The sequence below is a fragment of the Manis pentadactyla genome, chromosome 10 (assembly GCF_030020395.1).
Source record: "Manis pentadactyla isolate mManPen7 chromosome 10, mManPen7.hap1, whole genome shotgun sequence".
Classification (NCBI taxonomy): domain Eukaryota; kingdom Metazoa; phylum Chordata; class Mammalia; order Pholidota; family Manidae; genus Manis; species Manis pentadactyla.
Window position 1 is genome coordinate 23,795,846 of NC_080028.1, and position 13,190 is coordinate 23,809,035.

Here is a 13,190-nt window from a genome sequence, read left to right on the forward strand (position 1 = left end):
TCTGTGAACAGTCTTCCCAGTTGTTTGAGCTCTGTATGTAAATACCTGAATATGACTAGTTCACAAGTCAAGTTGAAAACAACAACAACACATCTTTATTGTATAGAAATATATATAAAAAAACAAACTCCCCACAAAAGATGCTATTCTCTCATTTCCCCATCTTCTTCTTCTTCTTCAACACCTCTGATATAAAGGACATTATTACACCTGTAAATAGAAAAATAGTTCATTTTGTTGTTCCCAATGGAATCACATTAAGATCTGAATCACTATTACTAGATACTTTCATTACAAATATACTGAATGCTAAATTTATAATATATCATTCTTTTCACTTTTTAAAAAGTTTTTACCATTGATTAAAAAGCACATGGTACTTATATTTCACCACATGGTTGTTATAAAATGGTACCTTTATGATCCTCCAAAGGGAGTAACGACTAGAATTTGAAAGTGTGAAGGTAGTTCTAGAAATGAGAGTAACCAAAATCCCTAACAGCAGCCAGCCAGAACCAACTAAAATTCAAAACCAAACTCCCGAGATTAAAGTCCCTGAAAAAAGTTGTATGTAAGAGCTAGAAAGTTTAATATCAACACTAGAAAAATTCTGACAAGTTTGACAGTTTTAAGGACTCTTGAAGTCTAGTTGTAGAGTATTAGGTTAAATTGATAGAAATTTTAAAAGAAGTAATTCTGAAATTGAGGCATAATTAGTTTAAGCAGGTATTTCTAATGCTCACCAATAAATGACCCCTTACATACATTACTGCTGTTTTGTTACCTTATTAAAACTTCACCCAGATGTCCAGACAATGCTCCATCTATATATTCTTCTGTGTTTGCAAGCTTTAAATAAAAAGAAAATATATTAGTCTAATCATACAGAAGAGCAAAATAGTATAATACACCTAATTATTGGTGAGAGAACTTATTAACTGAGACCATTCTATGCCAACATTTATGGATAGTAATTAGAAGATTAACTTTGTTACTATTGTAGTACCTTTTGATTTCATATGAACATTTAGTAAAGTTAACATTGATGGATGTAGAACCAATAAAAACTAAAAGTTTGTTTAAACATATTTTAAATCTCTCAATATTGAAACATTTCTTTCTATCACACATTAAAACAATGGGTTAAGAAAGTGTGAATAATTTGTGATTAAAGGTTCCTGAAAATTCAGTTCTAAACAACCAGGCATTAATTTTTCTCAGAGTAATAATGTTATATTGAGGATCCCAATGGGTACAAAAGCTATGGCTGAAATACCAAATACTCTCATAATTAGTCAACAACCAAACCAAAGAACTATGAATTTTTTAACTATATGCTAGGAAATAGGGAAAAATCAGTTCCTAAGAGGATATTAAACAATTAAGAACGACCTTTATTATTATTTCAGGAAACTTTTAATTTTACATCAAAGTATTTAGCTTTTCTTCTACATAAAGGTAATAAACTTGTAATATAAAAGAAATCACAGTCAGTGCTGTCTAGGACTCACAAAAGAAATGAACGAGAGAAAGGAGAGAGGGAAGTTTCCTTCATTACCTAGGCAAGAGGCAAAGGAAGAGAGGACGTGAGGTTAAGGCATTTAAAGCATGTTAATGAATTAACACTGCTACTGAATGTTATTCTCTCTGTAAAGAACAAAAAGTAACCCCCTACACCTAGGTGATATGGTTTTGTCTGAAATATATGTGGTTGTTATGATAGTTGGTTTTGTATGTAACCACTCAGAAATAATGTGTTATCAACTAAATTTCTTTTTTAAGTGACTGTGTTTGGCAGATGTTCACCAACATTTAACTTGTTTCTAAATTATACAATGCTTCAAAGGCTTTCTATCAAGTGTTAACTAAAATCTAAAGTCCTTACCATCGCTTAAAAGGCCCTTATGACTACCGTTCCAACCCTTCCATCACTCTCTTCCCTCCCTCACTCTGCTCTGGCCTTCTAGCCCTGCCTTGAACACACCAAACATGTTCCTGACACTAAGTCTTTGTGTACACTTGCTATTCCTGCAAACTGGGATGCTCTTTCCCCAGATACTCATTTCTGTTGCTTACTCAATTCTGACCTTTAAACTTGCTTTCTCAGACAGGCTTTTCCTGGCTTCCTATTACACACTCTTGTCTATCTATTCCATTGCTGCTTTTTCTCTAAAGCATCTATCACTGCCTGGTATTATATAACATTACATTACTATCTCCCACTACTAAAACATAAACATAAGGGTAGAGACTTTGTTCTGTTCATTGGTGTACACTCAGAGCCAGGTACGTAATGGGTGCTCAAAAAGTATTTGCTGAGTGAACAAACTCAAAAGCATCACAAGTGTGGTTGGTTACTCAGAGACTCTAGGAAGGTCACTATGGAAGGTACGTAACACCTTCTAAAACCAAACATTCGGTGAGTATTCTCTATTCCTTTATTTTATTGATATAATTCCCATAGCATAAAATCCACTTGTAAAGTATACAAGTCTGTGTTTTTTATATTCATAAAACTGTGTAATCACTACCACTACCAAGGCTGGAACATTTTTAGCACAATGGGTATACTTCTCATATTTTTCTATGGCCTAGGTAAATGATTCCTCTTTGGTGAATTTTCAGAGCAGAATCATTGTAAGAACTTTGGGAACCTAAGCATCATCTGCTCAGGTAGCAAACTCTCAGATTAAGAAAAATCTCAGCTGCTCACTCCTGAGCATGCCCGCACTCCCTCCCTGAGTGCATACTTTGCATTATTAGACACTCTTCACTTGTACCTATGTGACCTGCTTGTGAATTATTTCTTGAGAAGAAAAAGAAAAACCTCTGCTTTTGGCCTACAGGTGCCCCTCTTAGTTTTTCTGCCTGTTGGTTGGATTGACCACCTACATAGGTGATCTTTAAAATTCATCCATCTACCACTATTCAGCCACATAAATAACTGTCCTTCAGGAAAATGTAACCTCAAATTCTTTCCTCAAAGACCTGGCTGGAAACTACAATTAAGCCACAAAAAACACCCCAATTGCAAAATGGGCATGAACAGACATTTCTTCAAAAATACAGAAATGACCAATAACCAACCACACAAAAAGATCACAACATCACTAATCATTTGGGAAATTTAAGTCAAAACAATGAGATACCACATCATGCTCATTAGGATGGCTATTATTTAAAAACAAAAACAAAAACAGAAAATAACAAGTATTAGTGAGGATGTGAAGAAACTGGAACCCCTGTAAATTGCTGGTAGAATGTAAAATGGTGCAGCTGCTAGGGAAAACAGTATGGCAGTTCCTCAAAAAATTAAAGAATTACTGTATGATCCAGCAATCCCACTTCTGCATATACACTCAGAAGAACTGAATGCAGAGACTCTAACAGATATTTGTACGAGAAATAATTCAAGTGTCCATCAACAGAAGAATGGATTAAAATATGAGATAATGGACTATTACTTCAGCCATAAAAAGGAGAGAAATTCTGATGTATGTTACAACAATGGACAAACCTTGAAGGATTACTTATATGAGGTACATAGAATAAAGACAGACAGAGTAGTGTTTACCAAGGGCAGAGGAATGGGGAGTTTCTGTTTAATGGGTACAGAGTTTCACTTTGGGATGATGAAAAAGTTCTGGAAGTGGTAACAGTGATGGATGCACCATAACGTCAATGTTCTTAATGCCACTGAACTGTACACTTAAAAATTTTATACAATAAAAAAATCAAAAAAACAACAACTGGCTGAAACATTTCCAGAAGCTTAGTTCAACATACATGCAAATCAGTTCATCACTTCCTTTGGCTCACCTGTCTTCTCTCAAGAAATACTTTAATGGAATTACTTTGATGTTGTGCCTTTAACAATCATTAAAGACTTAAGGATTTCACTTAAAAAATTTTCAGAGCTAGGTGCCAGGAAGAGCACTTTCCAGCTGCATTGTTGCATTTTTTGCAAACTAGTGTGCTTCCCTAATGGCACTGTAAATCAAATGTCTGAGTTCATATTTAACCACTAGGAGTCAAATCTGTGGCTGAATTTTGGCTTAACACCGTATCTTGTACATAATTTAGCACAGTTAATAACATTCTGCCCGGCCTTGACTTTATTTCCGAATTTTGCTTTATGTTTGTCAATAACTGTTTCTTATAAATCACACTAAATCTTTAAAGAATAAGGTGAAGCAAAATAAATAGTCTTTGGCTTACCTGCATGTTCATATAACCATCTACAGATACCAGGTAACCTTTGTATTCCATTCCCCACTTAAGTTTCACCATTACTGGCTTTCCTGTTAATCCATTGAGGAAAGGTTTGGGATTGAGGGGCAAACTCTGCACAAAGAACAAAAAAAGGACTCAATTATTTTTCCTTAGCTTAGCTTCCACTACCTAATCTCCTCTACTGAAACCACCAATATTTTATAGCATCTAAATGAAGCAAACTCTAGACTCCCTCTCACTTTGCTAGTTTTCAACTTTCATTTGAAGAGCATCAGAGAAATATAAATACCAAGTTAGCCAGTCTCATCTATAACCCATCAAAAGTTGTAAAGTACAGTTTACCCTTCAACAACATAGGTTGAACTGGGTAGGCCCACTTATATGCAGATATTTTTCAATAAATATATGGGAAAATTTAAGATTTGTGAGTTTGAAAAACATTTTCTTCTAGCTTACTCTACTGGAAGACTACAGAATACATGTAATATACAAAATATGTATTAACTGTTCATGTTATCGATAAGTCTTCTGGTCAACAGCGGGCTATTAGTTAAGTTTGAGGAGTCAAAATTTACATACAGATTTTCAACTGAGTGGCAGGTAGGTGCCACCTTGTTCAAAGGTCAACTGTATTCATTATTCACTTAAGAAATACTGAATACCTAGTATACATCACTCAGTGTTCCAGGCTGTAAAGAAAGAAAGGTAAAGGCAGGAAAAAAACTGCAGATGACAGTTCCTGTCAAGAATCAAGCAGCTCACAGTGGGAGGGGCAGAACACATACAGACAGACAATTACATTGCCATGCAGTTAAGTAAGACATGCTATGCTATATACAAGGGTGTCAAAGCAATCAGGGGTCAAGAGAAAAGGAAAGATTGGCTGAAATAAGTAATACTTCCCTTTTAAAGAATGAGAGGTTATATTCTAGGCAAAAGAGGCTACCTATTAAAAGGAGGGAAGAGTGAAGCAACAAGAGACAAACAATTTGGTTTCATCAGAGTCCCAAATATGAGGCTACAGCAGAGGCAGGGAGCAGATCAACCTTGAGTCTTTCACCTTAATTCGAGGAGCTAGGACTGGGTTTTATTGACTTAGTGGTGCCTCCTACATATGGATAATCACTTAATGTTTGCTTATTCAACAAAAACAATAGTATCCCCAGTGAATCCACTTTTTTCCTTCCCTCATTTGCTCACACAGCAGCCCAAAGAAAGAAAAGAACCAAGAAACTCGGCTACTAAACCCCTCTAAGATAAGCATATTCAGAGTGATCTCAAAGGACATGGAGACTGCTTTAATTACGTAATGGGTCTCCAGTTTTCATTCTTGTCTTTCTCCAACACAGGTATTATTTTAACGTCATATTTCTATGTAAAATGCTTTGATGGCGTCCAATTGCACTTGGAGTAGAATGCAGACCTTCTAATATATGGCCTAATAGGTCTTCTCCGACCCTATCTCATAACCACTACTCTTGCATGCAGCTGTAGCTGTCAATTCCTCCAACTGTTCAAGCTTTCTTTCCGGCCTTAGGGCCTATGCACAGTTTCCTTGTGCTTGGTACACCCTTCTTCTTGCTCTTTAAGGGGATGATTCTCATTTTATTTAGGTTTCGGGTAAATCCCTCCTCCCAGGGATGCCATGTAAAGTACCACAGCGCCCAGCGCCCTCTCACAGCATCCCACTTGCTTCTTTCTTAGCACTTAACGCTCTTTGCAATTATGTATTTCTGTCACTAATGTCTGTCTCCCACAACCTACCGAGTTAACCCAGAGAAGGGTCCGCCATCAGTACTTTCACCTTATGTTCCTAGCACCTGAAAGAGTATCTGGCAGGTATCATGCGCTCAGTAAATATTTACTAAATGACTAAATGCACGCTTCAAAGCCTGAGGGGCTGGGAATCCCAACATCATGCAATGGAGGTTGATTACGGAGTGTGATAAATAGGCTGTGAAAAACCGCTTTATATTTACCCCGATCCTGTGGCCAGAACCAACAAGGGTACTTCGGGCTCAGATTCAAACGAAGAAGAGAGGGAAGGAAGCACTCCCGGGAGGGGAGTGCGTGCCTCAGAGCACCAGCGCGGAAAGGGGCTGGCGACCGGGTGCGCGGCGCCTCACGCGGATGAATGGGAAACGCGCGAACCAGCCACAGGGCCCGGCGACGCCGGTCACCCGCCCTCCCGCTCTCCCCGGCGACTCCAGCCGTTCTCTTCCTCCTTACCATGGCGACTACAGGCAAACGCTGCAAGCTGCTCGCCGCCTGCCCAGCTGCTGTCCGTTTCTCGTGACCGGAGTAGCTACAGCACAACCGGAACCGCGGAGCTTCAAGAGAAATGGCCGCCGAACTCACCGCGACCTTTCACCTTCGACCACAGCTCCTCCGCCTTCTGTGATTGGACGCAAAGAGATGAGTGCTGATTGGAGAAGATGGCTGAGGCAGTGTATCCCGGCAACCAGCGGTAACCAATGGTTCAAGCCTTCCCGAGGCCCCGCGGGCCTGTGGGAAACTTCCGGCTGCCCGAGTGGGCTAAAGGTCCCGGTGAGGCTGTAAAAGCGGTGAATCCGGCCCGGGTTTCTCTTTTGCTCACTTCGCTCCAGGGTTCAGTTGAGAGAGAGTCTCGGTTTCTTCACTTTTGCAATGAAAGGACTGGACTAGATCAAAGTTTTCAACCTTGGCACTGTTGACGTTTTGGGCCAGGTAATTCTTGTGTAAGCTGTGCTGTGTACTGTCGGAGGTGCATTGTAGCAGCATTCCTGATTAGATACCAGTCACAAGCCCCCCACCCCAAGTTGTGATACCCAAAAATGTCCAGACATTGCTCAGTGTCCCCTAGGGGGCACAATCGCCCCCCACTGAAAACAACCGGATTAGGTGAATGGTTTATAAACACAGGCCACCAGACTTGATCATTCTGCCGGTAGTACTGAGGCTTCGCAAACTATTTTTATTATTGAAAAACGAGCAAAACAACAAATTGTACATTTATCTAATAGAGACTGTATAAGATTGATTAAAACCTCGTGTTACTTTGCTTTTAATTAGAATGAAATCGACTCAAGAAAGGAATACTGGTTGATTATCATGAATCAGAAGCTCTGATCGATATTCATGTATCTGATTTATAAAAATGGGAAAGCAAATTGTCAATAAATGGTGTTTTTTAGTTTCATAAATCACAGATTCAATTTAGGGGAAAGGCTAGATAATAAAAGCCTTTGAGGGTGAAAAGGCTGGGAACCCCTCAACTATCTAATTAAATAGTGACTTAAATTTTATACTTTAAATACTGACCAGCATTAAATATTGATTTAAACACAGTTACGTTCTTTGCCATACTTCCTCAGGGTAGCAGTGGTGAGTTTTGAGTAAAATTTCTAATTGATACACAGGCACTTAAAAGTTAATCTGTACAAATTGCAACATCACTGTTCTCAGAACACAAATGAAACAAAATAAAACCTTAGGGAATTTCTCCCACAGTCTCCTGTGCCGTACAGTCTTCCCCACCTCCCTCATCCCTCCAATATGTAAGTTTTTAAAAATGAAGCTTGTTATTCTTTCTTTTCATCTGTTACCCCCCTTGCTGCGGGAGTTATCTCTAACCTTCCCTCCTCCAGAATAAAGTGAAGACCTGGACATATTACTCTGCTGTTTGGCAACATTTGTTGGTTCTCCATTACAGGCAACTTAAAACAAATTCCTTGCCAAAGCTTCTTTCCAGCTTCATCTCTTTCCATTCTGTCCCACAAACCACAAAGCCTGCGCTGATGAATCACAGACGTTGCTTATTCACAACTCCATGTACTTACACACAACACTCTCTCCATCTAGTCCAGCTCAAATGGGCGCTTTGCATCTGAACCTTTCTCTTACTTCTCTAGGTCATTAGTTAATCGGTCACATGGGCTATACACCATCTCTCCTGTTTTAACACTAACTATATTTTAGAGAAAAAAGATTTTGTTCATTAACTAGATTGTTGCTACTATATTTCATTCTGCAGCACATAATAGATACCCTAGAACATAACAGTAAAATTTTTTAAATGAATGAGTAAATAAGCAACTGAACTGATAGACTGGGACTTAGAATTTGTACCAGTCCAACATTCTAAAAATATATATAGTGAAGCCAAAACAAAAGGGCAGGGTATCTACCATTCTCACTCAGAATAAAATGAACAGGAGGGTATTATAATTGGAATGATATGCTTTTATGAAGACAAGATGCTGTAGTGTTTGTAATGTTATTAGTTAAACTAAGTGTTTTGTGTTCTATTAATGTATATTTGAAACTCTTACTTGATCTAACAAATGCTATTCACAATAATTTGAAATGAAACTGACAATTTCCTTTTAATCTGTAATTTAGTCAACCGTCATATTTTTGAACTGGCCTCCTTTTATGTTAAGTTTTTCCTTTACTATTGTAAACTCCTGACTGCTTAAGTAGCCTTTATTGTCTGCACCATTAATTTGGCACTTATTGTATCCAGTTTTGAGAACTGTTATCTTCATTTGTGTGTATCATAATCCCTCAATTTACTGTCAGATATTCAGGAGTGGTAAGCATATTTAGATGTTTTTTATTTCTGTAGTACTCTAGCTTACTGTCTTACACATTTATTGTTTACCTTTGTCCCTTTTACATTCTATTACAGACCATTGCTCAGTATATTAAGGATGAGTCCCTATATCTTTATGAATAGAAATTTATTTTTCACTCACATTAAGTCCCAGACATGATCAGCATGCAGCTCTTCTCCAAATGGCAACTCAGTGACCAATCTCCCTTCTTCAGTATGTGGCTTCCAAGGTTGTCTTGCTCATCTGCATCAAGTCAGATAGGGAAAGAGCATAGAGGATCACCCCTGGGGGATTTTTATGAGGCAAGCCTAATGGAGCACTTCATTTTCCATATTCTGCTGGCTAGAACACAGTCACATGATCTCAGTTAACTACAGTAGGGTCTGGGAAATGTATTCTGGTGGTGCACAGAAGGAAAAGGAAATGTGAACACAAACTATATTCGCAATTAGATTACTTTCTATAAATTTACCTGCCCCTTTATATGCCATCTATTTTCACTCATTTTATTTCCTGCTACAGATATATCTTATTATTAAACTTTATTAGTTATAGTCCTTTATCATAGGATATTTATCAATTATAATTCCAATACTGAAGTAACCACTGTTAATGTTTTGTTTTCTTTTTTCTATGTGTGAGTTTATATGTATTTTAACTTAGCTGGAATAACATGTAAAATTAGTATTCTAGTTTTTACTTAACATTGTAGCACACACATTTTCTCATTCTTAGAAATGTTTCAGTAGCAATATTTTTAATGGCTGCATAATATTTATTATATAAATAGATATTATACCCTAATTGTTAGACATTTAAGTTGTTTCTTGATTTGTTACTATTTAAAATATTGATCTAGGAAAATTCTGTGAATGTGTGTATATTTCTTTCTTATATATTTATACATCTCTGCCTGAGTCTCTCTGTAATATGGGTTTTTATTTTATTTTTAAAAAACTTCCTCTAGAGGCAGTTTAGTATAGTGGTTAAGTGTACAGACTGTGGAGCAGACACTGTCTGAGCCCAAATTCTGACTCTCATTTCCTCCCATCTTTTCTCTTCCATTTCTTCTCTCCACTTCTTTTGCCCTCACTTCTCCCCCTTTTTGTCCCTTTCTTCAGCATCTATTTATTACTGATAGTTTAATAAGCCCTCGAGGTACAATAATTAACAAAAGAGGTATAGTTTCTATCCACTTGGACCTTAGCAGGAGCCAGTTAACAAGCGGAGGAACAAAAAAACACTGTCAAGACAAAGAAGGCAAAGCAAGTAGAAAAATAGCAAAGAGGGACTAAGCCACATCTCTTACTTATTTTTTCCTACCTCTGTCCTACTCAGGTCCTTGTGTAGTTTCTCCTTGCTGTGTATTCTCTTTGTCAGCATCTCATTAAACTCACTGCAATAATCGTCAAAGGGTTCTACTGATATTGTGGCAAGTTAACCATATATTTTATAATACTTTTCAAGGTGATCTTCAAAAACTTCTAGGAAAAGAGGAAATTCAGCCATAAGAAGAAAACAAATCCTATCATTTGCAGCAACATGGATGGAGCTGGAGGGTATTATGCTCAGTGAAATAAGCCATGTGGAGAAAGACAAGTACCAAATGATTTCACTCATCTGTGGAGTATAAGGGCAAAGCAAAAACTGAAGGAACAAAACAGCAGCAGACTCACAGAACCCAAGAATGGACTAACAGTTACCAAAGGGAAAGGGATTGGGGAGGGTGGGTGGGAAAGGAGGGATAAGGGGAATATAGGGCATTACAATTAGCACACATAATGGGGGTGGGGGTGCACAGGGAATGCAGTATAGCACAGAGAAGACAAGTAGTGATTCTATAGCATCTTACTATGCTGATGGACAGTGACTGTAATGGGGTATGTGGCGAGGACTTGATAATGAGGGAAATCTAGTAATCACAGTGTTGCTAATGTGATTGTACATTAATGATACAAAAATAAAAAAATAAGAAAATCCAGGTAATAAACTCAGATTAATCAAAAAAAAAAAGAAAAGAGGAAATAGTAACTTTACAGTGGAGAAACCTGGTAAACACAACGTTAGCCAAAGTGATGAAGGTTAACATGCTCAGAGATGTATGGTGGATCTCATGTTAATCTTGCAGACATGTATTCTCTCCCTTACAGTTAATAATGAACATGCCATCTTTGAAATCAAAGGAAGTTCTGTGCACGAAGGGACTTCTGAAAGTCTTGGGGTTCTCTTGAGTGTTATTCACTTTCTCCTTAAACCCGCTCCTCATCTATGCCTGCTTCCTGCTGAGCACAGTGTCTTTTCCACGTTGAGCTTGCTGAGTTTGGCCTACTGGTCTGGGCCACTTCCGTCAAAACCATGCAGAAATTACTTTAGTATTGTTTTTATTAGGGTCATGGAATGTTTCAAACATACAGAAAAAGTAGAGAAAATAGGATGGCAACATGAAACCCACTCCATCTCTGATTCAACACATTTTAACCAAATTTTGCCATATTTGCTTCCCCTAACCCCATGCTCATCTTTAACATATCACAGTTCCACTCCCCCACCCCATTCCACACCTCATGATCAATACGCCCATTCTCTCCATTTGAGGAACTGCAGGCTACACACGTGAAAGAACTGAAATTGGCTGTGTGCATCTTCAACTTTTCCAGACCTAGTCTTCAGCTTTTTCAGATATTGCTAAATTATTCTTCAAAGTGGGTTTGTATTAGGGTTCTCCACAGAAACAGAATAAAAAGTTTCATACACATGCAAACATACACACAAATCATATGTATATAAAATATGGACAGAGACAGAGTTTATGGAACTGGCTCACAAGATTGTGGGGTCTGGCAAGTTGAAATTCTATGGAAAAGGCCAGCAGGCTAAGGTAAGAGTTGATGTTGCAGTTTGCAATCTTAGATCTAAAATCTGCAGGGCAGGCCAGCAAACTGGAAATAAAGGCAGGGCATCTGAGCCAGAATTACATCTTTGAGAAACCTCAGTCTTTGTTCTTAAAGCCTTCAAATGATTGGGTGAAGTCCACCCACATAATACAGGATAAGCTGCTTTACTCAAAGTCTACTGATTTAAATGTTCATCATATCTAAAAAGATACCTTCACAGCAATGTCTAGGCTGGTGTTTGACCAAACAACTAGACACCATAACCTAGCCAAGATGACACACCAAATTAAGTACCATAGAGATGTATCAATTTAACTCCTACCAGCACTGCTTGAGAGTTTTTGTTAACCTCATAACACTACCAGCTGTGTACTTTTGCTGGTCTGCTTTGCGTGAATTGGCATCTCATTTTAATTTGGATTTCCCTGAATACTAGAAAATTGAGTATGTTTCTTAGTCTGTTATTTTATGTTTACCGTTCTGAATTTTCTCTTTGGTTAATTTTTGTATGTTTACTGCTCTGAGTTTTCTCTGTAGTTAATTGTTTAAATTATTTGTCTTAATTTTATTTTATTTTTTTGACTTTTTCCTCTTTGACACATAAAACTCCTTTATAATTTTGGGTAAAAGCACTTTGTAGGTTATATGCATTGCAACTTTCTTCTTCTAGACCAATGGTGATCAACCTTGACTGTACATTAGAGTCATTTTGGGCAGTTTTAAAACTCAAGACACTGTAGCTGTAACTTCATCTACTTGAAATCAGAATCTCTGCAGATGGGACCTATGAATGAATACTTTCTAAAGTTCCCTAGGTACTGACTATATCTTTCTGGGGAACACTGTCCCAGACTGTGGGCTGACCTCTGATTTTGCTTATAGTATCTTCTGCCATACAGAAACTTTTAATTTTAATGTTTTCGATTTATTAATGTTTTTCTTTAGAGTTTGTGCTTTTTGTTTTAAATTTTTTCTTTACCTGATGTCATTAAAATATTTTCCTGTATTTTCTTTTCCCCATTTCTTTTATAGATTAGCATTTTTACAATGTTGTGACAAGGATTTCTCTGCATATATGGCTATCACTCTTATTCTGACAGATTATTAACATCTTTTTTTTCCAAGTTGCTATTATGGAACAAAGAGTAATTTTAGTAAAAATCATGTAAGATTTATTTTTATGATGTGGCTATATCATAGGGAAAAAAGAACTTTTGATTCTAATCACAGTGTTCCAGTTCTAGAGCTTTGCTTTCATTTGTACGATTATCAAAACTTTTGAAGGGCTATGGCTTTGCTGACATGTTCTACTCCAGCTTCAGCAAGGGCTATTAATAATATGTGCTGTTGCAATAGAAGCACTTGAGTTACCATTGTCTAAATCGGGGAAGAGAGATTAGTGATGAAAATACTTTTGGAGTTGAAATAGTATGTAAATGAAGGGACTAGTTACTATTGGCTCCTACTC

The 13,190-nt window shown here is 37.5% G+C and overlaps 1 protein-coding gene across 1 annotated transcript; it reads right to left on the reverse strand.

Annotated features, from left to right (window-relative positions):
- Positions 1 to 73: 73 nt before the first annotated feature.
- SNRPF (small nuclear ribonucleoprotein polypeptide F) lies at positions 74 to 6,621 on the reverse strand. The gene is made up of 4 exons (XM_036891473.2): positions 6,463 to 6,621; positions 4,219 to 4,344; positions 785 to 849; positions 74 to 210 (listed from the first exon to the last, which is right to left on the reverse strand). Exons 1-4 carry the CDS (start codon positions 6,463 to 6,465, stop codon positions 144 to 146), a joined length of 261 nt encoding a protein of 86 aa, XP_036747368.1. The 5' UTR covers positions 6,466 to 6,621; the 3' UTR covers positions 74 to 143.
- Between the last annotated feature and the right edge of the window lie 6,569 nt (positions 6,622 to 13,190).

What these genes read in the sequence shown, in the direction of transcription:
- SNRPF (XM_036891473.2), bottom strand. An exon ending in ATGGTTATATGAACATGCAG is followed by an intron (nt 850 to 4,218) that starts GTAAGCCAAAGA and finishes TTTTATTTAAAG; the next exon opens with CTTGCAAACACAGAAGAATA. An exon ending in CTGGGTGAAGTTTTAATAAG is followed by an intron (nt 211 to 784) that starts GTAACAAAACAG and finishes TTCTATTTACAG; the next exon opens with GTGTAATAATGTCCTTTATA.